Source organism: Solanum verrucosum, unplaced genomic scaffold (genome assembly GCF_900185275.1).
Source record: "Solanum verrucosum unplaced genomic scaffold, falcon-dt-bn FXZP01000234.1, whole genome shotgun sequence".
NCBI classification, from domain to species: domain Eukaryota; kingdom Viridiplantae; phylum Streptophyta; class Magnoliopsida; order Solanales; family Solanaceae; genus Solanum; species Solanum verrucosum.
In genome coordinates, this window is record NW_026020440.1 from 132,240 (window position 1) to 160,099 (window position 27,860).

Genomic DNA, 27,860 nt, shown 5'->3' on the forward strand with positions numbered 1-27,860 from the left:
GTATCTCACCTTTACCAGATACATCTATAATCTCCAGAAGAAAGTGGAGAAACATACGGTGTTTTAGGAACAACTAGTTTGTTTCCTAGAATATCAATTTTCCCTAATGGAATACCAAGTTTTACGGCTCAATTATTTGAATTTGGGTATTTAGATCGTTTGTATACAAAACCAGATCTAAAAGAACTGTCCCAATTACCCCCAAAATTGTTCGAAGCAACTAAGAATTTTGCTCATGGCAATGGAGTCTATTGCAGATTCTTTAGCATATCAATGGAGTGTCAAGATTTGCAAGCATATTATCCTACACTGAACTACATTTCAATTGGGAAAATTAAGGAATATAATGTTAAGGCAACCGGAGTTGATAAAAAACTTTCCCACCTTAATAAAAAATGGATCCAAACCAGAAGAGCGTTAGGAATAAAAGCCTTATATGCAATTCTTACAAGATTTTATAAAGAAGATTGCAGAGTCATCGATCAAGACCATGATTGGGTTTTGATTACTAAAGAAAGAACTAAAAGAAAGAATACTCGACATAGAGCTCCATAGGCTAGGAGCAACTGAAGAAACATGGAAATTAGCATGTAAAATGCTATATCATGATCATGCCTGATGTAGCATAAAGATAAAGACAAAAAGGATGACGTAAGCAGTGACGTCATGAAGCAATAAAGAAAAGGAATCATTTTCTTTTCCTTAAAGACAGGTCACCTCATCGACCAATTATTCAAAAGAAGACAATGGAGCGTCCATTATCTTATCTCAAAGGAATCTTCAGCCTTTAATAATCAGAAAAAGCAAGGACTTGGAAGAAAATTATGCAACATTTTAGGGAAGTCCCTAAAATAATTTCCTTTTGTAATAAGTCCCTCCTTCCATCTATAAAAGGAGAGGAATTTCATACCAAAGGGGCAGACTAGATTTCTCCGAAAGAAAAACACCTTTAGAGAAATGCTAGGTACCTTAGAGAGTATGAGTTTGAGTGAATAGTAGCTTCTCCCGCCAGGGAAAAGTATATTTTTATGTTTTGATTAAGTATATGTTTATATGTGTGTATGTAAAAATTATATTATGAAATAAAAGTTGGTTTGTTTACCCTCTTTTCTCAAAAATCCATTAGTAGTCTTAAGTGAAGTTTGCGATCTTCAGCCTAAAGGAGGAACAAGGAACAGAAAAGAGTAGCCAGAGACTAAGGTCGTTAGGATAAAAACTGTTCATGGCCTGAAAGGAGAGCTGTTGAGGCGGTGATAGGACTATTCATCGACTAAAGAGAAGGAAGGTATACACACAAACTTTTGTTTACATAGTATATTTTTTTTACAAAATACATATAATATTATGCTAATTTAAAACAAAAAAAATATGCTTAGTACCTGTAGGGAATTAAAATAATGAAAATAATTCGTGTTATAAAATTAATCATGCTATTTGCATATCATGCTAAGAAGCATAGTTTTATATCCAAACTATTGGCATAATGAAAAATATTCAACGACATTTGCATAACATAAGAAACAGAGCTTTGAAGCATAAAATGCTTTATTTCATATGAATAAGGCGATCAAAGAAATGGAACTAGTATATTCAAGTGCTGGTCATCCTTATGAAACCTTAAAATTTTTAATAAATGAAATGAAGATATATAGAAGACAAGAGTATTTTGAATATCAAAATGCTCAATCAATTTTAAAAAATTATATAGTATTTACTGCATAGCTAATAAAATTATCCGCAACCCTGTTTAAAAATAAACAACATTATGCCAAAAATAACGAGTTTTGGAATGATAATAAATATGCCGATTGATTTAAATCCTGCTCACTCTCACGCTATGTCCTATCATGTTTGTCTTGGGTTTTTGGCTATATTTTTTCCTTTTTTTTAATACTACCTTGTTCATATCTCTCGCTTAACCTGTGTTTCTGATAACTTCTTCTTTAACCCTACCCCGGAAATGGCACACAATGTCCTTTAATCATGGCGGACTTCTTATTGCCTGTAAAACATTCTAGGAATTTACAGGTTAATCGATCGTTGTTATTAATAGTTTAACCATATACTAAGGTTATTTCAAGACATAATAACATTTTATAATACAAACATAATTTACCTAGAAGATTATTTTTTGGGAAAAATATAGGAAAACATAGGAGACTTACATCATTTGGACGGAGAGAGATATCCTTTTCGGGAATCCCGACTGACCCTTACAAGCTAAAATGCACACTTTTATACAAATTTAATATTACAAGAGGGTTTTTAGAGGTCTTTGTTTTGGGTCGTGGAGAGTATTTGTTGGAACATTGGCAAGGGTAATATGTTGTCTGTGTTTTTCTTTCTTATTTTTCCTTTATCCCTCAAAGTCTCGTTATATAGAGGTCTTAAGGTTTAAAGTAGAATAAAAGTAGTGGCCTAAATTTGGCCGACACTCTAAGGATAAAAAGATAAAAAGTAGTGGCTTAAAATTAACCGACACTCTAAAGATAAGTTCGAATAATACATGTCGGGTACACATTTGGGCCCCATCGTCACATGCATTATTGTCACTTATTTGACGCGTGCTTATCAGTTTTTTTCCTTTTTAGAGGATAGTGATAAAGTAAGCACTCACACGACAAATGTGGGCATACCCATATGGCACACACCTTTATTCACAATTTATTGTATTGTCTTCATCTCGTTTGTCTTTTTGCTTTCTTAGTCTTTAGGTATCCAAATTGTACAAAGTGATAGAATCGAAGCTCATTCCAGAGTCATTATCTTCATTCGAATTTTGGGCGACTTGGTAATATGAATGTTCTCCATAGTTTTCTTCTCCGGAACTTAGGGATCTAGTTCTATTGTTAGTTGGATTGTCTCTTCTCGAGCTTGTATTTATTCGGTCTGTATCTGATACCAGTCTATCTTCACTTAGATTTGGTTTTTGTGTAGTAATTACGTGTTTGTCTTGTCCTTGTTGAAAAAACTTTTCGAGAGTCTGTTTTATCATGCTCTCTATTTTATCATTTTTTTTCTTTTTGTGGAGCATAGTTTTCTTTTTTAGTGTCTCTACTGGAATAAAGGATCTGGGTAGTCGCCGTCTGGATGAAGAATTTTTTTCTTCACTTTTTGGCAAAGTGACAGCCATAAACGAATTTGAGGTGTCTTTACCGGCTACTGTTTGAACCGGACTAGCCGTATCTTTATTATCCGATACGGTAGATCTTATTGCATTCGTTGAGGAATGCACACCCTTCTTATCCATTTTATCTTGACATGGAAAACTCGATGCTGAAATCTGTGTACCGGTGAAAGCCTTTTGAGAGGAATCCTTACCTTTAAATAATTTTACCTGCTCCATTAATTTGGCATTTTCTTGGAGTAGTGCTTCGGCTTTTCTATTTAATCTTTTGTAGACTTCTGTCATCGAGGAACAGTGGTCACGGAAAATTATTTTATCGGTGTCTTTTTGGATGTTGTTTTGAGGGGTCTTTTGTGGATTTTGTCTGAGGGCTGAGGAGATATAGTAGTTTGGACCAAGTATCCCTCTTGCATAATCTAGAGCTTCAGTAAAATCGTTAAAACCTTTTAAAAGAGGAGTTTTAACCCCGTTTATAGAGTTTAGTACTTCTATCCAAGTTTGAAAAATACCATTAGTTTTACCATGTATTACAACATAATATTTAAATTTATTCTCTCTACTTTTGTCGGTAAAATATTGACGTAATGCATTTAATGAAGCTATGAAATATTTACTGTCTTTCTTATTATATGTTATCCATAAGTTGTCTACTAAACATTTTTGAGGTCTATCTATCAAACATTCTGGCAATTCTCTAAATGATAAATTTGACTTTGGGTAACATATTAAATTATGCTTACCGAAATATATGCGTTCCATCATTTCTATTGATGTTGTCTGAGGTCTAAACTTCATATTACCTAATAGAGTCTGAGCGCTGAGGCTACTCCTTTGCCTTTGTCTATTGGAGCTGGACCTGTTGGTCTTATGCTGAAAACAAATGTATAGTTAGGTCATTTTTATATTGTATAGTTATGTCATTTTTATATTTAGTCGACTTAACTGGTCTGCTAGATTGTTATTTTTTCTTTTTATATATTCAAATATAACATTTGGATAGATAGATATAGTATCCATAAAATTTAGTCATCTTCTCTTGCTACTAGCTTTTTGGTTTATTTTTTGATGAAATTTAACTATGGCTTCGCAATCAGTCCTTACTAATATTTCATTTTTATTTAAAACATATAACTTAAAGCTATTTAGGCCATATATTATTGCTAAAACCTTTGCATCTATATTGCTCATATTTCCTTTCTCTTTATATTTTCCACTTTCATAGGCACAAATTTTTTCGTTTGTTTTATCACTGTATTTATTTGGTTTGGCTTTTAATACAGCTCCACATCCTTGGAAACTGCCATCTTTCTCAATTATTAAATAATCCGTTTCTAGTGGTATACTTAGTTCTGGAATATTTTTAACTTTTTCTTTAATTTGTTGTACTAGTTTTATATCTTCTATGTTAAAATGTTTTTGCCCTTTGCTTCCTGTTTTTGAATATAATGGTCCGGCTAGTTTTCCTAAGTCTTTAATAAAGTTTCTAGTATAATTTACCAGTCCTAAGAATTTTTGTAAGTCTTTTGTATTATCTAATTTATCAGGCATGTCTAATACTTTTGTTGCTATATGTGGTTGTAATTTAACTTTTTTGTCTCCTAATATTACTCCTAAAAAAATTATATTGTTCTTGCATAATTCCATTTTCTTTTTACTTACTATTATTCCATTTTGTACAAATAATCTAAATACTGTCTGTAGATGTCTTAGATGATCTTTGATGTCTTTATTGAATACTAAAATGTCATCTACATATACTAAAACAAACCTTTTATAGTCTCCAAATATAATATCCATTTTTCTTTGAAATATTGGCGGGACAGTTTTTTGTCCAAATGACATGGCTAGCCATTCAAAATGTCCTTCCGAACAAGTGAATGTTGTCCACTCGATACTTTCTTTATGCATTTTAACTTGACTTACAGTTGAATTTATTAAATACATTCTTTCCTTGGATTCGGTTGATTAATTCATATTTATCTAGTAATTTATATGCACCTGTTCTTGTATTATCATTAAGTTTTTGTAGTTAATTACCATTCTTGCTTTACCTCTTACTATCTCACTATGATTTCTCACCATGAATATTGCTGATCTATGTTTTGAAGTAGATCTCCGTATTACTCCTAAATTTAATAATTCTTTTATCTGTACACCGAAATCTTCTAGATCTTGGTTAGTTGCTTCAATAACAGCTGTCTTTATTATGTATTCTGGATTTATGATATCTAATTTACAAACTACTTTATTATTCTCCCAATATTTTAAGGGTTTTTCTCCTATTATCTCCATTTCGTCTAATATTTTTAATATATTGTCCAAGTCTTTAGGACTTCTAATTGTTCCTATCTTGTCGATTCCTGTTTGAAAATTATAGAATTCACTTTCTATTTCTATCAGGGTATAATTCTTTTTCCTTATATCATATTCTTCTTCTTCTTCTTCATATTGTTCTTTATGTATTTGAATTAATCAATCGAGTCCAAGAAAAGAACGTATTTAGTAAATTTGACACTAAGTAAGGTTAAAATGCATAAAGACAGTATCAAGTGGTCAACATTCATTTGTCCTGAAGGACATTTTGAATGAATAGCCATGCCATTTGGGCTAAAAACTGCTCCGCCAATATTTCAAAGAAAAATGGATACTATATTTGGAGACTATAAAATGTTTGTTTTAGTATATGTAGATGACATTTTAGTATTCAGTAAAAATATCAAAGATCATCTAGTACATCTACAGACAATATTTAGATTATTTGTACAAAATAGAATAATAGTAAGTAAAAAGAAAATGGAATTATGCAAGAACCATATAAATATTTTATGAGTAATATTAGGAGACGGAAAAGTTAAATTCCAACCACTTATAGCAACAAAAGTATTAGACATGCCTAATAAATTAGATAATACAAAAGACTTACAAAAATTCTTAGGACTGATAAATTATGCTAGAAACTTTATTAAAAACTTAGGAAAACTAGCCGGACCATTATATTCAAAAACATGAAGCAAAGGGCAAAAACAATTTAACATAGAAGATATAAAATTAGTACAACAAATTAAAGGAAAAGTTAAAAATATTCCTGAACTGAGTATACCACTAGAAATCAATTATTTAATAATTGAGACAAATGACAGTTTCTAAGAATGGGGTGCTGTATTAAAAGTCAAACCAAATAAATACAGTAATAAGACAGACGAAAAGATTTGTGTCTATCAAAGTGGAAAATATAAAGAGAAAGGAAATATGAGCAGTATAGATGCAGATGTTTTAACAATAAAATATGGCCTAAATAGCATTAAGTTATATGTTTTAAATAAAAATGAAATATTAGTAAGGACTGACTGCGAAATCATAGTCAAATTTCATCAAAAAATAAACCAAAAAGCTAGTAGCAAGAGAAGATGGCTAAATTTTATGGATACTATATCTATCTATCCAAATGTTATATTTGAATATATAAAAGGAAAAGATAACAATCTAGCAGACCAGTTAAGTCGACTAAATATAAAAATGACCTAACTATACAATATAAAAATGATCTAACTATACATTTGTTTTCAGCATAAGACCAACAGGTCCAGCTCCAATAGACAAAGGCAAAGGAGTAGCCTCAGCATCAGACATATACACTCAGACTCTATTAGGTAATATGAAGTTTCAACCCCAGACAACATCAATAGAAATGATGGAACACATGTATTTCGGTAAGCATAATTTAATATATTACCCAAAGTCAAATTTATCATTTAGAAAATTGCCAGAATGTGTGTTAGATAGACCTCAGAAATGTTTAGTAGACAACTTATGGATGACATATAATAAGAAATGCAGTAAATATTTCATAGCTTCATTAAATGTATTATGTCAATATTTTACCGACAAAAGTAGAGAGAATAAATTTAAATATTATATTGTAATACATGGTAAAGCTAATGATATTTTTCAAACTTGGATAGAAGTACTAGACTCCGTAAACGGCGACTACCCAGATCCTCTATTCTAGTAGAGACACTAAAAAAGAAAACTATGCTCCACAAAAAGAAAAAAAATGATAAAATAGAGAGCATAATAAAACAGACTCTCGAAAAGTTTTTTCAATAAGGACAAGATAAACATGTAATTACTACACAAAAACCAGATCTTAGTGAAGACAGACTGGTACCAGATACAGATCGAATAAATACAAATTTGAGAAGAGACAATCCAACGAATAATAGAACTAGATCCCTAAGTTCCGGAGAACAAAACTATAGAGAACATTCATATTACCAAGACGCCCAAAATTCGAATGAAGATGATGACTCTGGAATGAGCTTCGATTCTATCACTTTGTACAACCTGGATACCTAAAGACGAAGAACGCAAAAGACAAACGAGATGAAGGCAATACAATAAAGTGTGAATAAAGGTGTGTGCCATGTGGGTATGCCCACATTTGTCGTGTGAGTGCTTACTTTATCACTTTCCTCTAAAAAGGAAAAAACTGATAATCACGCGTCAAATAAGTGACAATAATGCAAGTGACGATAGGGCCCAAATGTGTACCCGACGTGTATTATTCGATCTTACCTTTAGAGTGTCGGCTAATTTTAAGCCACTATTTTTTATCTTTAGAGTGTCGGCCAAATTTAGGCCACTACTTTTATTCTATTTTATACCTTAAGACCTCTATATAACGAGACTTTGAGGATAAAGGAAAAATAAGAAAGAAAAACAGAAGCTCCTATCAAATTTCAAGACGGAGGAGATAGAGAAAAAATACTATATATAGCAGCACATGACCCTCAATTATGGAATTCAGTAATAGACGTATGGAAAAGAATAGTGATAGCAAATTATATACACCATTATAGTGAAACAAATGCAGAAACCATGTATAGGTATATGAAGACCTTTTTAGTAGAATTAATTAAAGGAGTATGGGAAGCATACCAGGTAGCTTACCCTCAAGAATTCCAGGAATTAGTAAACATGGGACCAAACCCGTATAACTTTACTAATAAATTACACAGTCTAATAACAAGAGAAGACCCAAATAGCGGATTAGTAGTATTACAAAACAATGCTTTAATAAAATTAGAACAACTTAGCATAAATAATTGGTGTCATATAAAGAACTTCCCAAAGTACTACTTCTATTATTGCGCCATAAGCGGTAACACATTTGACCAAAGTTTAGGAAAGAAACTTTTTAATAAGCTCCCTGGAGCCCTAGGAAGAGAGATAGAAGAAAGATGGAATAAAAGAGAAGGAGTACTACAAAATCCAAACGCAAATTGGTCCATAGGGCATAAAATACAACATGTAATGAAGGTACTACAAGGAAAATGTACAAATATACAAATACAAAAACATTTGAAACAAAACGAGACTGGATTCTGTAAAAATATATATACAACACAAATGTACGATCAAAGTAAACCACAAAGAAAATACAAGAAAACACACCAAAATACCCAAGAGTACAAACCTAAGAAAAAAATTATTTAAGAAAATCAATGGCAAGAAAGCCTTACCTAAATAAAGAGAGACATGTAAGAAAACATAATAATAACATAATTTACAGAAATAGACTAGCTTGTTTCACATGCGAAAGTGAAGAACATCTGGCCAATACTTGTCTGGGAAGAAACAACAGTTGGACAAGAAATGCCCAGCTTATAGAGGACTTCCAAGAAACCCTGATAAATGTAGACGAATATATGTCAGATAACGAAAGTATATATTCAGCAATAAATATAGATGCATTAGAAGGAGGAAGACAAGATTCATCTGATTTAGAAGAAGAAACATTAATAAACGAGATAGGATTAGAGAAGTTAGATTTAAACAACTTAAAGGATTACACCTTTGTTAATATACAATGTGACCACCAATTCTGCAAAGGGAAAGGATTAGATAGCCAACGATGCTTTAATTGCACGGGATATCCAAGTAAAGACTGAAGAACAAAATGCATGAACTGTTATATGGAAGGATGCATTATGTGCATTGACAAAATATTTAATATTAAGATCAAAGACGAGCAAGTTATTACAAAAGGAAAAACGCTAAAAGCATTAGAGGATAAAATAGATAGTTTAGAAGAAAGAGTAAGTAAAATAGAAAAGGGAAAAGGCGTAGCACTAAAAAAGGGGAAAGGCGTGGAAGACACCAGCCAAATTGACAATAAAATGTTAGAATCAGAAACATAACTTCTAAATGAAAAGGAAGACTAGAAGTCATTTGAAGGATTAATTTGTAATGAAGACAATAAAAATTAATACCATATAGATCTTAACTAGAATAAAGATTCAGGACTACGAGATAGAGACCCTCGCTCTAGTAGACTCATGATGTACAAAAAGTATAATAAATAGATGCATCTTGCCTCTAGAAGTAATAAAAGATTTACCAGAACCACAAAGCGTCATGCAAATGGATGGTTCTTATAACATATATAAGCATTATGTCAATAATGCAAAATTAAGTTTTTTAAACACGTGTGCAGACTTTTATAAACCCACCTATAAGTTAGAAAAGATCTGGGTACGATATCTAAATATTAGGGTAGACTTTGTTTGAGGATTAAACTTCTTACTACATAATAACTTCTAACAATAGAATCTACTCCAACAAAATTTAGGTATCTCATAGACATTGATAAGATTAAACCAAGTACCTCAAAATGCGACAAAGGAGAAGAATGCACTTGTACTAAGATACATATTACAGATGAAAGGGAAGAAATTGAATTATTAGAACTTAGCCTTTTAGATACAGAAGAGGTAGAAAAGAGTTACAACTTAATAGAAATAAATACAGGGCTTTACAATTTTAAAAGAGAGTTACAACATATAGGAGTAATAAAAAATCAAAAAGATCTGGAAGAAGTAATTCAAATTCTAGATAAACTAGAGATAATCAGATAAAGACCCCAGAGGCATTGGGAAGCCAATCACATAAGCTGCAGACTAGACATAATTAACCCAGAATACATGATGAAAACAACCTCTATAGAATCAACAAATGAAGACATGAAAGAATTCGAAGACCAAATAAAAGAGTTACTAAGGTTAGGAGTAATCAGAAGATCAACATCAAGGCATAGCTCGACAACATTCATGGTAAGAAATCATAGCAAAATAGTAAGAGGAAAAACAAGAATCGTTATCAATTACAAAAGACTTAATGATAACACCCGAATGGACGGATATAAGCTACCAGATAAAACAGAGCTCATAAATAGAATAAAGGGAAGAAAGAGTTTTAGTAAATTTGATTGCAAATCCGGATACTGACAAGTAAAAATGCATGAAGATAGTATAGAATGGACTGCTTTTACTTGTCCAGAAAGACATCTTGATTGGTTAGTAATGCCCTTGGATTAACCCCTCCCCTCCCCCCCCTCCCCAATTTTCCAAAGAAAAATGGATAATATTTTTAGAGACTATAAAAATTTCATTCTAGTGTATGTAGATGATATTTTAGTATTCAGTAATAATACTAAAGAACATGTAGGACATTTGCAAACAATGATTAAGTTATTTGTAGACAACGGAATCATAGTTAGTAAGAAAAAAATGGATTTATGTAGAAGCCTCATAAAATTCTTTGGAGTAGAAATTGGAGAGGGAAGAATAAAATTACAACCTCATATAGCAAAAAAAGTTTTAGACATGCCAGACAAACTAGACAACACTAAAGACTTACAAAAAATCCTAGAAATTTTAAATTATGCAAGAAATTTTATAAGAGACCTCGAAAATGTAGCAGGACCCTTATATTCAAAAATTGGAACTCATGGACAAAAGACATTCAATACAGAAGACATAAAGTTAGTATAAAAACTTAAACAAATGGTTGAAACCATACCAGACTTTTCTCTCCCATTAGAAACTGACTATCCAATAGTAGAAGCGGACGGTAGTCTAGAAGGATGGGGAGCAGTACTATAAACAAAGAAAAATATGTATGGAGATAAAAAAGATGAAAAAATGTGTGCCTACTAGAGCGGAAATATAAAGAAAAAGGAAACATGAGTAGTATAGACGCAGAAATATTAGCGGTAATCTACGGTCTAAACAGTTTTAAAAGATACAAAGTTCTCTGGTTCTGGGTTTGGGTATTCTCTTATAACTTCTTTAGTCTTTTCACTGAGTAATTTGTGGAGAGAACTTTGTATCATTTGTTCTATTTCTTTTGTCTTTCTTTCGTTTTAGCAGGAATCCGTTAGTCTTTTTTCCTTTTTTCAGTGGTGTTGGTCGTATTGAAACTGGCTGGTAAAATTCTCACACTTTTAGGCAAAGTGTCAGCCATCAACGAATTTGATAAGTCTTTACCCGCTACCGTTTGAACGGGACTAGCAGTACCTTTAGCTGATACATTAGCTCTTTCTACATTCTTTGGGGAATGTACACCCTTTTTATCCATTTTAGAATGAGATGGAGAACTATTTGGTTCTTTTGGCTAGTCTTCTATATGTAGTAGCATATTCTGATTAATTTCAAACTGTAAAATCTTTATTCTTTCTTGTAGGAGGTGGATATGTTGTGTCATCTTTTCTTTTTCTTTTCCGAGTCTCTCAATAGTTTGGTTTTGTCTTTTGAAATCCCCTGTCATTGAAGAACAGTGGTCACAAAATATTATTTTATCTGTGTCTTTTCGAATGTTTATTGTAAGAAAGGACTTGCAGTTTGTCTTAAGGCTGGGCTTACGAAATAATTTGGCCCTATAGTTCGTCTTGCGTAGTCCAGAGCCTCATTTAGGTCATTGGACACTTTGAAGAGGGGAGTGGGGAAGTCTTTTATTGATTTTGTTACTTCAGTCCATGTCTGAAATATTCCGGCTAGCCTTCCTTGAACTACCGCATAGAATTTGAATTTCTTATGTTCATTTTTTTCTGTGAAATAATGGCTTAATGAATTTAGTATGGAAATGAAGTAACTATTATCTTGTGGTATTTTGTTGTATGTTATCCATAGATTGTCTACCAAGCATCTTTGGGGTCTGTCTATCTTTGTCTCTGGCTTCACTCTAAAACTTAAGTTAGATGGGGGATAAAATATTAAATTTTGTCTTCCAAAATGAAGTCTTTCAATGCTTGGGGTGTTTAGTCTTGCTTCTTCTAATCTTGTCTGAGGTTGGAACAAGGTGTTCCCAATAAAGTCTGTAGATATAATTCTTTGTCTCTTTGATCAGTAGTGCTACTTGAGCTAGAGGGCCCTGGCTTTTTCTTTTCATGTACTCATGCTGAAAATAAATAGTTAGTTTTCATAAGTCTGCTAAGCTGATTTGCTAAAAAATTATCTTTGTATTTTATACGTTCTAGAGATATATTATATATTGACGTGGCATCTAAAAAGTTTAACCATCTTCTTTTACTACTACTTTTTCAATCTATTTTTTTATGAAATTTTATAATGGCTTCACAATCAGTTCTTACTAAAATTTCTGTTTTATTGATAATATATAATTTAAAACTGTTTAGACCGTAGATTACCGCTAATATTTCTGCGTCTATACTACTCATGTTTCTTTTTTCTTTATATTTTCCGTTTTGGTAGGCACAAATTTTTTCTTCTTTTTCATCTCCATATTTATTTTCTTTGTTTTTAGTACTGCTCCCCATCCTTCTAGACTACCGTCCGTTTCTACTATTGGATAGTTGGTTTCTAATGGGAGAGATAAGTCTAGTATGATTCTAACCATTTGTTTAAGTTTTTGTACTAACTTTATGTCTTCTGTCCATGAGTTTCAGTTTTTGAATATAAGGGTCCTGCTACATTTCCGAGGTCTTTTATAAAATTTCTTGCATAATTTAAAATTTCTAGGAATTTTTGTAAGTCTTTAGTGTTGTCTAGTTTGTCTGGCTAAGACTTTTTTTGCTATATGAGGTTGTAATTTTATTATTCCCTCTCCAATTTCTACTCCTAAGAATTTTATGAGGCTTTTACATAAATCAATTTTTTTCTTACTAACTATGATTCCGTTGTCTACAAATAACTTAAACATTGTATGCAAATGTCCTAGATGTTCTTTAGTATTATTACTGAATACTAAAATATCATCTACATACACTAGAATGAAAATTTTATAGTCTCTAAAACTATTATTCATTTTTCTTTGGAAAATTGGGGGGGGGGGGGTGCGTGTTTTTAATCCAAAGGGCATTACTAACCATTCATAATGTCCTTCTGGACAAGTAATAACAGTCTATTCTATACTATCTTCATGCATTTTTACTTGCCAGTATCCGGATTTGCAATCAAACTTACTAAAAATCTTTCTTCCCTTTATTCTATTTATGAGCTCTGTTTTATCTGGTAGCTTATATTCGTCCATTTGGGTGTTATCATTAAGTCTTTTGTAATTTATAACTATTCTTGCTTTTCCTCTTACTATTTCGGTATGATTTCTTACCATAAATGCAGTCGATCTATGCCTTGATGTTGATCTTCTGATTACTCCTAACCTTAATAACTCTTTTATTTGGCCTTCAAATTCTTTCAGGTCTTCATTTGTTGATTCTACATAGGTTGTTTTCATCGTGTATTCTGGGTTAATTATGTCTAGTCTGCAGCTTATGTGATTGGCTTCCCAATGCCTCGGGGGTCTTTCTCCGATTATCTCTAGTTTATCTAGAATTTGAATTACTTCCTCCAGATCTTTTTGATTTTTTATTACTCCTATGTGTTGTAACCCTCTTTTAAAATTGTAAAGCCCTGTATTTATTTCTATTAAGTTGTAACTCTTTTCTACCTCTTCTGTATCTAAAAGGCTGAGTTCTAATAATTCAATTTCTTCCCTTTCATCTGTAATATTTATCTTAGTACAAGTGCATTCTTCTCCTTTGTCACATTTTGAGGTATTTGGTTTAAGCTTATCAGTGTCTATGAGATACCTAAATTTTGTTGCAATAGATTATGTTGTTATTGCTGTCTAGGTAGTGGTTTTAGAGAATATTACTCCATCTCTAGTAAGGAGACAACTTCCATTGTTATGTAGTAAGAAGTCTAATCCTAAAACAAAGTCTACTCTAATATTTAGATCTCGTACCTAGATCTTTTCTAACTTATAGGTGGGTTTATAAAAGTCTGCACACGTGTTTAAAAAACTTATTTTTGCATTACTGACATAATGCTTATATATGTTATAAGAACCATCCATTTGCATGACGCTTTGTAGTTCTGGTAAATCTTTTATTACTTCTAGAGGCAAGATGCATCTATTTATTATACTTTTTGTACATCCTGAGTCTACTAGAGCGAGGGTCTCTATCTTGTAGTCCTGAATCTTTATTCTGGTTAAGCTCTTTATGGTATTATTTTTTGTCTTCGTTACAAATTAATCCTTCAAATGACTTCTAATCTTCCTTTTCATTTAGAAGTTCTATTTCTCATTCTGACATTTTATGGCCTATTTGGCTGGTGTCTTCCACACCTTTCCCCTTTTCTAGTGCTATGCCTTTTCCCTTTTCTATTTTACTTACTCTTTCTTCTAAACTATCTATTCTATCCTCTAATGCTTTTAGCGTTTTTTCTTTTGTAATAACTTGCTCCTCTTTGATCTTAATATTAAATATTTTGTCAATGCACATAATGCATCCTTCTATATAACAATTCATTCATTTTACTCTTCTGTCTTTACTTGGATATCTTGTGCAATTAAAGCATCATTGGCTATCTAATCCTTTCCCTTTGCAGAATTGGTGGTCACATTGTATATTAACAAAGGTGTAATCCTTTAAGTTGTTTAAATCTAACTTCTCTAATCCTATCTCGTTTATTAATGTATCTTCTTCTGAATTAGATGAATCTTGTCTTCCTCCTTCTAAGGCATCTATGCTTATTACTGAATATATGCTTTCGTTATCTGACATATATTCGTCTACATTTATCAGGGTTTCTTGAAAGTCCTCTATAAGCTGAACATTTCTTGTCCTACTGTTGTTTTTTCCCGGACAAGTATTGGCCAGATGTTCTTCACTTCCGCATGTGAAACAAGCTAGTCTATTTCTGTAAATTATGTTATTATTATGTTTTCTTACATGTATGTCTTTATTTAGGTAAGGCTTTCTTGCCGTTGATTTTCTTAAATAATATTTTTTCTTAGGTTTGTACTCCTGTGTGTTTTCTTGTATTTTCTTTGTGGTTTACTTTGATCGTACATTTGTGTTGTATATATATTTTTACAGAATCCAGTCTCGTTTTGTTTCAACTGTTTTTGTATTTGTATATTTGTACATTTTTCTTGTAGTACCTACATTACATGTTGTATTTTATGCCCTATGGACCAATTTGAGTTTTGTATTACTCCTTCTCTTTTATTCCATCTTTCTTCTATCTCTCTTCCTAGGGCTCCAGAGAGCTTATTAAAAAGTTTCTTTTCTAAACTTTTGTCAAATGCGTTACCGCTTATGGCGCAATAATGGAAATAGTCCTTTAGGAAGTTCTTTATATGACACCAATTATTTATGCTAAGTTGTTCTAATTTTATTAAAGCATTCTTTTGTAATACTACTAATCCACTATTTGGGTCTTCTCCTGTTATTAGGTTGTGTATTTTATTAGTAAAGTTATACGGGTTTGGTCTCATGTTTACTAATTCTTGGAATTCTTGAGGGTAAGCTACTTTGTATGCTTCCCATACTCCTTTAATTGATTCCCGTAAAAGGTCTCCATATACCTATACATGGTTTCTGCATCTGTTTCACTATAATGGTGTATATAGTCTGCTATCACTATTCCTTTCCATACGTTTATTACTGAATTCCATAATTGAGGGTCATGTGCTGCTATATTTAGTATTTTTCCTCTATCTCCTCCGTCTTGAAGTTTGATAGGAGCTTCTATCGGCATTCTTATTCCTATTGGTCGAAACATTTCTGGTTTTGTAGCTGGGTCTTGTCTAAAGACTCTATGCCTTGGTAAATTACCTATGGTATATTCTACTGGTGGTACAAGTGTGATTTTTTGGAAGGGACTTGAGGCGGTTTTCATAAACTGTTTTAAACTGTGTGTTGTTTCGTCCTCACTTTCTTCTTGTACATCTTCTTCTCGTCTATATCTGTAATTGTCTGTTCTAACTCTGCATTCTTTAAAATGTTTTTCTATCAATGAGGCTCTTCATATGCCATTAGGTATTGATCCTCGATAAATCTTTTTATCATACTTCTATTGCTATCTCGCTTTATTTTAACGGAAAAGTTAGATAAAAAGAAAAGTGATCATGATGCCAATGTTATATTGTAGTTACAAAGATAAATCCAAAAGTTAATTCAACATGATGTTGACATTTGCATTTTGTATTACAATTTTGAAGAACAAAGGAATGGCGTATGGAAGAGGTATTTTATTGCATGTGTTCATCCTCATCCCATTTATATGCATTTCAATAAATAGGAGTAAAGGTTTTGGTGTTTTGTTGTGTTTCCGGACTCACTCTATATATTGCATACCACAATGAATAATGGTGAGTTCTTGTCCATAATAAGTTAAACATCTTTTTTGTGCATTTCAACATATTTGACAGTTTCATTTTTGGACTAATTTCCTTGTTATATATACAGTCTGCTCTTTCAGTTATTGGGGGTTAAGTGATGCACAAGTTGTGAAAAAGTCAAATTGATTTTTTGGAATGTGATAGATTGTTCAAGTAAAGTTTCTAGAGTATTCTAGTGTAGTATCTAGAATAATCATCTTAAAAATATATAGATATTTAGAAGATAAAGTTTACTAGAATTTTCTTTTAGTTATATCTAAGAATTGTGTAGATATTTGTAGTAAATGATAGAATAATCTAGATCTTGTAATATCTAGAATCATTCCCACACAAGTATAAATAGGGTGGCCTTAGTCATTTGTATGCAACCCAAAACAAAGACAATTAAAGAGTCTTCGTTCATAACAAAGTTCTTCTATCCAAATTCTTACTTTTCTTTTCTAGCTTCCTCTTCTTAATTAGTTGAATCTTTTGATCTTAGTTAACGATCTTGGGCTAGCAGAAGGTTTCCCGATTATACTTTTCTTCTTCTATTCTCTACACAATTTGGATCGTTCTAGTCAATTTTAAAGAAAAGGCAAGATTTTGGGTAGGTTTTGCTGGATTTTTAACTGATTCTTGATGAACATTTTCAAAAAAATAATAATTTGAGGCCTTAGCTGTATTTTGCATTCTACTTTCCTCCCGGTCCCGGGATGCCTTTTCAGGATTAGATCAAGAAATTGGTTCCACTTACAATGAAACTTCAGTATAAATTTCTTAAATGTAAATCCTCCTAATCTGAACATTAAATTTCTGTGACTGATCTTTTTGAAGATAAAGATTTAAGACTCTTTTGAATGTGATATTAACGCAACATCTTAAATGCACGCTAGTAGGGGTATCTTAAATTGCTCATTTTTGGTGAATTTAGAGTACAAAAGTTGTCCAACTGATACTTAAGGTACTATTTTTGTACCTATTACACAAAGAAAAGGACAACTTTTTAGAAAATAATTATATAAAATCTCATTTGAATATATTACGCATTAGAATGAAAACCTAAGTCTTATCAAAGAGCTCAAATGGAATCGAAACCGTCCCATCGACACAAAAAGCGGAGGAAAAACACAAGCGGTAATCCATTTTCTTCTTCTTCTTCTTCCATTCAAGATTCAAACTTTAGAACCATCGTTCTGCGATCAGAGATCATCAGTAAAATCCTCTTAAGGCATCCGGTGAATCCCCTCTTGCAATTCAGGTATGTTTCAAAAAGCTGAATTATTTCAACCCCTCTTGTGATTTGTGGAATGATCCATTTTCTACAATGAAGAGAATAAATGGAATGCCAAATCAAGAAATGTGGCTAGTGGAGAAATGAATTGTATATGCTTGTGATTTCTTGGTTTTGGCTACTGGAGAAAATAACGAAGGCAATATTCCAAAAGTGGGAGGTCTTGAAAATTTTAAAGGGGAAAAAAATGAAGATAAAAAAGTATTGGTTGTTGGATCTGGAAATTTTGATATGGAAATTACTTTTGATCTTTGAAATTATGGAAGTCACACATCAATTTGTTGTTAGAAGTCCAAGAAGTTTCTCTATTTTGTCTTTACTTCTTTTTGGTTTGCATCAATGTAGGTTTGTGTTTGTTGAATTTTGTAATTGATATCGATGATGTTCGGTCAGTTTAGTTGGTACCTCAATTATTTTATTGGTATATGTTACTTTTTATTAGCGCGTGTAATCTTGTAACTTTGTTCATCAAGAGATTGTTGTTTCTTGACCGTCAACTTCAAGCCATACCCTTAAAGAGAAAAACTTGGGGTTCAGACATGATTTTCATTTATTTCGTTGATCACCCGATCATATATACTCTTGTGTGAATTCTGGCTTCTAACATGATTTTCTCATAATTGTCATTTTGCTTGATTGACAGTCAGGTCATTCATTACTCTTAAATGAGTTTAATTTCTAAATTTTTGATTGGATCCGGTTTTCTTCTTCCGAAAAATACATGAAGTTGGACCAATATTAGAATAATTACTAAGAACAACCTATATCTTTATTAAGTGTGTTTATTTTTTTTTAATATTACAGTCACTTAATAGTAACACTCTATTTGGTTCATTGTTACCCATTGTTTCATAATATATTGTATTGTATTGTACTCTATTGTACTGTACTGTATGTTAGATACAATGTTTGGCTAGACTGTAATGTTTTCTATTGTTTAATAACATTTTTATTGTTTGGTTTGACTGTATCGTATATCCTTAATTATTCTAGGGTATGAGGTTTGACTAGAATTAAATAATATAGGGTAAAATAGTAATATGAAATATTATGTAAGGATATAATTGAAAAAAAGAAATTAAGTAACAATGGAAACACACCAAATCGGTTGTTCCATAAAATGAGGGTTTTCGTTGTTACATAACAACGAAATTTAACAATACAATACAATACATTTTAAGTAACAATCAAAACAAATATTGTAGATATGATAACGATACAATACAATACAATGGGGAACAATGATCCCAAATAGAGTGTAATACATCTAAATAATTAAGATTTGTTTTATCACTATTCCTGTCATCCACCATTAGCAACTATAACCATCGCCATCCACCATCCACAACTACCATCCTCAGCCACAATCATCACTAACCACTATTTACAATTAGCACTATCCATCATTATTGCAACAACCTACAATCACTACTGACAGTCATCTATCGCCAATCATCGCCATCATTCATCTTAACTACCACTATATTATCCACCACAACTATTAGTTGCCTACACAAATTATCACGGTCACCCACTATTGTCAGCCACTATCACGATATACTAATAACTTACTATTCAAATGTACGTTTAGATTCAAACGTTTTAATGTCAATGAAAACAAATAAGAAAATGTATAATTAAAAAAAATAAGTAAAACTACTATTGAATTTCCTTTATCCCTTATCGCTTCATCTAATTTATAAGCCATAACTTATCTTGATAATTTTAATTTCTCATGAGAACACAATGGATTTGCTTTTTCTATTGATTCCTGCAGATTGGATAAAACACAAGATGAATCGAAAAAGAAATTAAATCTGAGAGTTTTATCTATCCTTGTAGTTTCTTTCTTTAATCTATTTCTTGTCTAAAAAAAGTTTGATTTGTTTCACCTCGAATAATTTGTACCAATTCTTCCTTCATCAAACAAAATCATCTCACTTTTAATCCTTCTTCTTATTTAGTTTTAACGTCGTCCTATTAAGCTTAGACTTCTAATTTAATTTTATCTTCTTCTTTTAGTACCAACTTATTTAAATTTACGAAGCTAAAGCCCTAAGATTGGAAACATCACAATCTTCATTATTGAGGAAAAAGAAAAATGGGAGGAAAATAGAACCACATAGAAGCAAGCCAGTCCAATCGGATGATAACGAATGCAGCTCTTGGACAACAACCAATGAGTTCATCTGAACTTAATTACTTATTAAGGTTTGCTATTGTCTACTACATTTTCCCCATTGTATTCAATCTAATTACTGCAGGATTGACATAATACTAAAAATTATAATGTGAAAGGACCTTGTTATCTCGTATTTAGTTCTTACACTACGTAAGAATTAGAATTATATTTTGGTAAAAGAAATATCACTTGTGGAATTTGTTTTTCTACTTATGCTAGGTAAGTTGTAGTCCTCATTGTTAAGATGTCCACATCGGTAGACGGATGTGAATTTGGTTTCCTTATATGGCTCTTGGACAAACCTCCCTTCATGAGCTAGCTTTTAGGGTAGAGTTAGGCCCAGATGTCATATTTTTATACTCATCTTTAAAGAACTTGTTTTCTTAGAAACAATATTAAATTTTTTGACCTACCGAACATGAGTTCAAGATTTTTTCAATTTTTCATGTGTATTAATTAGTCCATGAATTTTTGGAAACATGACTGATCCTATATCTTTGACCCCAGATTTTCTGGGAACATCTGTAATGACCTAGTGATTGATACCTATAACTTTTGTAGGATCCACACCACTTTTTTTAGCAATTAAGGACCACGAAATAGGAATTTAAGGTTTTTCAGATTTTCATGTGTATTAGTCTATGTAATTTTGGAAATATAACTTCTTCAAGATTTTCTTCAACGTGCAAGGGTCGCAAAATAGGAATTCATAATTTTTTTAATTTTTCATGTGTGTTGTATCTTATATAATATGATACAATATATTATTGAAATAGAAATCGGGTCGAGGCCTGACCCACGTTTAATTTAGGTTAAAATGGGCTAAAAATGGGTTGGGTCATGACCCACTTAATTTTAATAATTTTAATATATTGTTACAGATGGATGGATAAATCCTAAAAGATATAAAATAAATAGTAATTCATAACTTCAATATAGGAAAATACATTACATCAATGCAAATAAAAAGCCTTAAAACGGGTTGAATTGAAGAATTAAAGATTATTTTAAATTGGGTTAATGCTTGAAATTGTTGATACTGAACTCAAATCAAATTATCTTGAGTCCATTTCAAATTAATTGAATTGTTGAGACAATTTTTTTCATTTTTCAAATTAATTTAATTGTTCAATTTTCAAGATTACTTTTAGAATGTTCTTCCAATTTTACCCTTCATTGTTTAGTATTGGATTAGTTATTAATTAATGTTTAGTTATTTAATCATAAATTTGACAATAATTAATAAGTGTTAAAAATGAAAGTTATGCTAATTTATGTTTGAATCTTCTTTTCTTAATGGTGTGAAACACCTCAACAATCAATTAATTTGGAGGGAGTACAAGATATTTAAAATTGTTCATAAAAATAATTTATTATGAATGTATAATAATTAAATATATGTATATAATTTATTGGCTCGGTTCAATTATTTCTTCAATTTTCTAAACAAAATCAAACCAAATACTATCGATTTTCAAAATTTTGAAACCAAAATAAACCCAATTAAAATCAATTTATTTAACTAGTTTGATTCACCTTTTTGATTTGGATAGATGTTTATCCAAACTGTGAACACTTACACCCCTAATTGCATTCATGAACTTAATGTTTTGTCTTTAATTTTAGGTTATAACTTAAACATACTATTATTTAGTGGAATAGGAGTTAAAAGGGAAACTTACATAAATATACTATATTAAGAAAATATTTATCATTTATAGCAATAACATTTTCTTTTCACTTGATTACTTTTAATACATTTATAATACAATTTTAATACATATTACAGAGAACAATTTATAAAACACATATAATACAAGTTTTGTTGATAAAAATAATACATTTACACATTTTAATACACTTATAATACAATGTGTCAATTTATTACCAAACAAGTATAATATATTTTAAAAGAGTTATAATACATATATATTGTATACCTAATTCAATTTTAATACATATTACAGATTATATATTGCTACAAATGGTAATAAATAAAAGTATCTCTAAAATCTGTAATTATTTATTAAAAGGTATATGTTAAAGTAATTTTTCATGAAACGTACAGAAATATACTATATTAAAACAATATTTACCATTTATAATGATTACTTATTTTTATATGTTAGGTACTGTTCTAGTTTATATAGGTGTTTTTTTGTGTTGTTGCTTTCTACTGAAGGCATAACCTATAAATTGAATAAACCTCTAAAGCCACGAAGCTAATGAGAAAAAACAATTTGCTCAAAATTACGAGGAAAGAATGTTTGAATTCGCCCGGAAATTGCAGAAGCGAGGCGGAGAGTTGATTAGAGAGTTTTGCAGTGAAATTGGAGTCGAAAAATGGGGTTTTGAGGTACGGTTGCACAATAGGACTCCGTCAATTGATTTATTGTCAGAATGTCTCATTCATAAAATACTCTGTTGTCTTAGTTTTAAAGAAGCAACGCGGATGAGCATTCTTTCCAAAACATGGCTGCAAGCCTGGTCGACTCTTCCAAACTTGGATTTCACAGTCGATTTTTCTAAAGGCAACGATATGAAAATAGTGGATGATATCATGGAGAGATATAGGGACGGAAAAATCCCTATAGAAAAGTTTGAATTATCAGATGATCGTTTGTTCTTTGAAAATTCTCATGAAGTTTTACTTGTCCCTATGATTGATAAGTGGCTTGGCATTGTACTAACAAATGGTGTAAAAGACCTTAACATATCATCATACTCCTTGTTTATTTTCGCAATCTTGGCGGTAAAATCTGTGAGAAAATTGGTTCTGGAATCTTGTATTCTTTTGCCTAGTGTTGTTGTGAATTGCAATTCTTTGAGAAAACTTTCTCTATCTTATGTAAGATTAGATGAAAACATGCTTCAGGCTCTACTTAATAGCTGTCCGTTGATTGAATCTTTCATATTTGAGTATTGCAAGGGCTTGGAAACAATGAATCCTCAAAAGATTAAGTCGGTTTCCCTGAAGTTCTTGAAGATTCGGCATTGTGGGGGAATATGGGAGATTGATGCTCCAAATTTGGTATCACTTAAGTACACTTGGGAAGACATTCCTCAAATTAAAATTGTGAGAGAGTCAAGACAACTGAAGTACTCAAGAATCATTCTTGAATGCTTAGACAGTGACAATGTAAATGCTGCATGGTTTTGTAAGTTGAGGAAGTTTCTATCAAATTCGATCTCTTGGTCTGAAGTTCGCATTGAATCTTATAGATGCAATGACATCAACATTCAAAATTTGCTACTGGACCATAAAGATTCTAATCCCCACATGGACGTTTTAAATGTCACCATTATATGGAAGAATGGGGAGAGCTCAACATTTGTGGATGCTTTGGTATGGAGTTGTCAGCCTAGGAGACTCAACGTGCATTCAACAAGAGAAAAGATCACATTTTTCATTGATCATTTGATGTATATGAAGAATTCGAGTCAGTCTACTTCTCATGGAAGCACGCCTCTTCTTAGTCAATTAAAAGGAGTAAAAGCCTACAAATTTGATAGGAAGAAGGAGAGTTGGCATCTTGTGGAACACAAAAGTGGTGAGCTGGTAACAACAAACTCTGAAATGTGGGATTGGTGTTATTTTTTATTAGATTGGTGATGCACTAATTCATTAATAAAGTTCTTTATTCTATATACGTTAAGAACTTCAAATTTAAGATTTTGCATAAGTTCTTTATTTGAAAGTAGTCTTTTATCAAACATGATTAAGTTGGAAATATCAATGCACAAGAGCAGTATGCTTGATTCTCAGTTTTCTTTGTCGTTTATGTGGATTTGTTGTACATGCTTTTCGCTTATAGATGTTGTTCTGAAAATGGCTCAGTAGCTCATATGTTGTGGTTATTTCTCTCTGTCAAAGTTTACAGATATTTTAGCAATGTACATCATGTCTGAGCCGGAATAGTGAAAACGATAGATCCCACATCATGTTCTGTCATATAATCGTATAAGTTGGATGAGTATGAACTTTACGAGCAATAACTCCGTCTTGACTCGTTTCAACTTACTGTTCTGTTTCTATTGACATACAATTCTGTTTTGGACTTGTGATATGATTTATACTTCAGTCACAACTATTTAGTATAAGCACATGACTCAATCTGCCGTTTCATACTGATACAGTATTTTACTTCTTCTAAGATGCTCTGAAGAACTTTGCATGGAAAAGTTTGTGTCTGTAAACCATTTGACAGGATGTTCATATTTATAGATGTAATCAGATAGTTACTTCAGCAGTCCTTCGCTGTCAAAATTATGTACAATAGCATCTCTTTAGAGAGCCTGTGTTGCACCAGTTTTCGTATTATAATGAGGAACTTGAGCCAATGTTGGTTTACTTTGGAAAATTGCGCAACACCATGAGCAGTAATCAACAGAAAAACCATCCTGATTTGTTTTTTCGATAAATTGCTGTTTCAACTTTTTACTTGTTGATTTTGTAAGCTGATACCAGTTTTAAGGGAGACATTGTTGGTTTCTTGTGAAATACATTATCAGATCGATTACAACACCACACGTTGCTGTTCTGAACTTTTAATTTTTGCCTATTACGTTATCCAGTGGTGTTGTGAATCTCAATTCTTTGAGAAAGCTTTCTCTATCTTACGTAAAATTAGACGAAAAACATGCTTCAGACTCTACTTAATAGTTTTCCCTTGATTGTCTGTTTCATCTTTGAGTATTGTTCGGGCTTAGAAACGATTGAGCTAGTGAATCTTCAAAAGATCAAGTTGGTTTCCCTGAAGGTCTTGAAGATTCGATTTAGTGGGAGCATATGGGAGATTGATGCTCCAAATTTGGTGTCATTTGCGTACATAGGGAATCAAATTCCTGAACTTCAAATTTTGAGAGAGTCAAGACAACTGAAGCAACCAAAAATCATTCTTCAATTGTCATATATAATTGTATGAGTTTGAAATTGATATATCTATTAACTCTTCCATGGCTCATTTCAACTTACTTCTCTGTTTCAATTGACTCCCCAACATATACTTCTGCTTTGGACTTGTGATATCACAAGGTAGTCTTCAGTAATGGTGTTATAAATCGGAGATGCTTATTGTTATTATTGTTGTGGTATCATTAAGATTTTTTGATCACACCCTACTCATTATTCAATGTTATTGTTATGGTATCATTAAGATTTTTTTGTTAAGAAATACTCATTAATCATTGATACTATAAGAGTATATATATACAGATATTCTTGTGGTTAAGATTTATTATAGTAGTCTAGTTATTTATTTATTTTATTTTTATTAATTTGAAAATAGTTAGTTGGTATTTTAATTTTTTTGTATCTATTTTGTTTTCTTAAAAAGGAAAAAATATAGAAAAAGGAGAAAAAAAAATTAATAAGAAGATTAACTAACGAAAAAAGGGAAAGAAGGACCAAAAAAAAAAAAAGAGAAGAAGAAAAGAAAGAAGGAAAATAATAAAATCATTACAAAATGGTATCTCTGAAAAGAATAAAAAAATAGAAAAGAACCAAAATAAAAATAAAAATAATAAATGAGAAAAGAACAAAAGTATAAATAAAAATAATAAATGAGAAAAAAATTAAAAGTAATTAATGATAGGACAAAACTAGGGGTGTTCACGGTTTGGATAAAAATTGATCCAAACCAAAAAATCAAACAAAATCGATAAAATAAAAACGATTTTATTTGAGTTTGGTTTGGTTTGGTTTTAGATTTTTGAAAATCGGTAGTATTTGGTTTGGTTATGGTTTTATTCGAAAAAAATGAAGAAATAACCGAATCGAACCGATGAATTTCATACATATATTTTATTAATATACATACTTAATATATTGTTTTTATAAACAATTTTAAAGATCTTATATATGTTTCCATTAAAATTTCTTTAGGGTCTGTTTGGAAAGCTACCAGGTAATTGGAATTGGTGTAATTACTAGGGTAGTAATTACCAACCTAGTAATTACACTGACTTGTTTGGTTGCCACAGTGTAATTACACTGTAATTACACATGTCATATTTGGATGCCACAGTGTAATTACATATGTTCTATTCGGATGCACAATTGCAATTATAAAATTATAATAAATTTTAAAAATAAAAATTAATCATTTAAAATTTATACTAGACAAATAAGAAATTTTATAAATGACATTAAATTAAATATTTAAGATATATATTCTTTTTTGAAAATATATTAATTAATAAACATATTTACTGTAACTAATATTATGAAAAAATAATTGATTTATATTTTTTCAAATTAATATATTTCAATTGAATTGATCGTAACAACTAAAAGTATGAAGTTTCTACGAACATTGTGAAATGCATGTTTGATAAAAAGAATAGTAATATATAAATAAAATATCATAAATTATTAAATGTTTGACAAAAATATAATCTATCAAGTCTAATTAAAAAATGACGTGCAATGTAAATTCAATATTACTAAAACAAATGAAACTGAAAATATAACATAAGTAATAAATTCAAAACAAAAAATTTAACATAATACTCTTATAACAAATTTCAACATAGCAATAAATATGATTTATTTTTATTTCTTCATAATAAAGAAAACGTAAGTCTATAACCTTACTTAACAATAAATTCTATTTTAATTTTAAAAAATTAGAATACTAATAAAATTATGCTAATGAGAAAATAAACATGGCATAAAGAAATAGATAATACGAGAAAATTACGTAGAATCACGTAAAGTAAGGTTGAGAACAAGAATAAAATGAAATATAATAATAAAAAATAAAAAATAGACTTTTACAATTTTTTAGAAATAAAAATAAAAATAAAAAGAAATTAAAATAATAGAAGTAAAAAAAAAATAGAAATTAAAAAAAATGAAAAAGTAATCAGGTGGTAATTACACCATGTAATTACCAGCAATTCACAGCCTCTGCCTGTGAATTGTAGAGTGTAATTACCCCCTGCCAATTACACCAATTACCTGCTGACCAAGTAATTACATGTCCTTCCAAACAGGATAAGATAGTGTAATTACACCAATCACACCAAATCCAATTATCAAGCTGTCCTTCCAAACAGGCCCTTAAACTTTACTTATTGAAAGCAAGAATACCCAAGGTGAAAACATTTTTCTTATTGATTTCATGTATATGAGTACAATTCTTTGTGAGACTGAAAATGTTATTGTCTCTTCCTTTTAGGCCAATATAGTGAATTTTAAAGCTTTATTGATAGTAAATTCAGTGATCGAAAGTTTGGTAATTTAAGTCATTCTAACTATTTTTTGTTTTGAATGGATTGTTGTCACTTTTTCACATTTTGAATGAATTGTTTCTTTTATTTAATTTTGTGTACGGTTAATAACCGAATAACCTAACCAAATCAAATCGAAACCGATAACCACCAAACCGATAAATGTATATTATATTTGGTTTGGTTTGGTTTTGATAATTTTAAAACCGATTAAGTTGGTTTGGTTTTGATTTTGACCAATAACCAATCCAAATCGACCCGTGAACACCTCTAGACAAAACAATAAATGAGAAATGAAATTAGCCACGATTTGTGTATCATTTTGCCACGGTTCTCGTGTGGCCAAAATTCCTTTTTTTTTGTAGTAGGACAAAACATTGGGTTTGGGTGTGAATTTGGCTTAAACTAAAGGGGCCATGAACTGTAATTTATTTTGGGTAAATGTATATATGTTGAATTAGTTTGGATTGAGCTATGAGATTATAATTATTTTGTGTTTTGTGGCCCATTTATATAGTTTCCCCTTTTCTAGAAGGAAAAACTATCAAAACACACAA

At 31.0% G+C, this 27,860-nt stretch overlaps 1 protein-coding gene across 1 annotated transcript; it reads left to right on the plus strand.

The window, feature by feature from the left end:
* Positions 1-22,333: 22,333 nt before the first annotated feature.
* LOC125808304 (putative F-box protein At1g49610) lies at positions 22,334-23,683 on the plus strand. The gene has a single exon (XM_049488028.1). The coding sequence runs from the start codon at positions 22,334-22,336 to the stop codon at positions 23,681-23,683; it is 1,350 nt and encodes a 449-aa protein (XP_049343985.1).
* Positions 23,684-27,860: the final 4,177 nt, after the last annotated feature.

Bases quoted from the DNA above. Each gene is read 5' to 3' on its own strand.
- LOC125808304 (XM_049488028.1), top strand. From the start codon at position 22,334: ATGTTTGAATTCGCCCGGAAATTGCAGAAGCGAGGCGGAGAGTTGATT.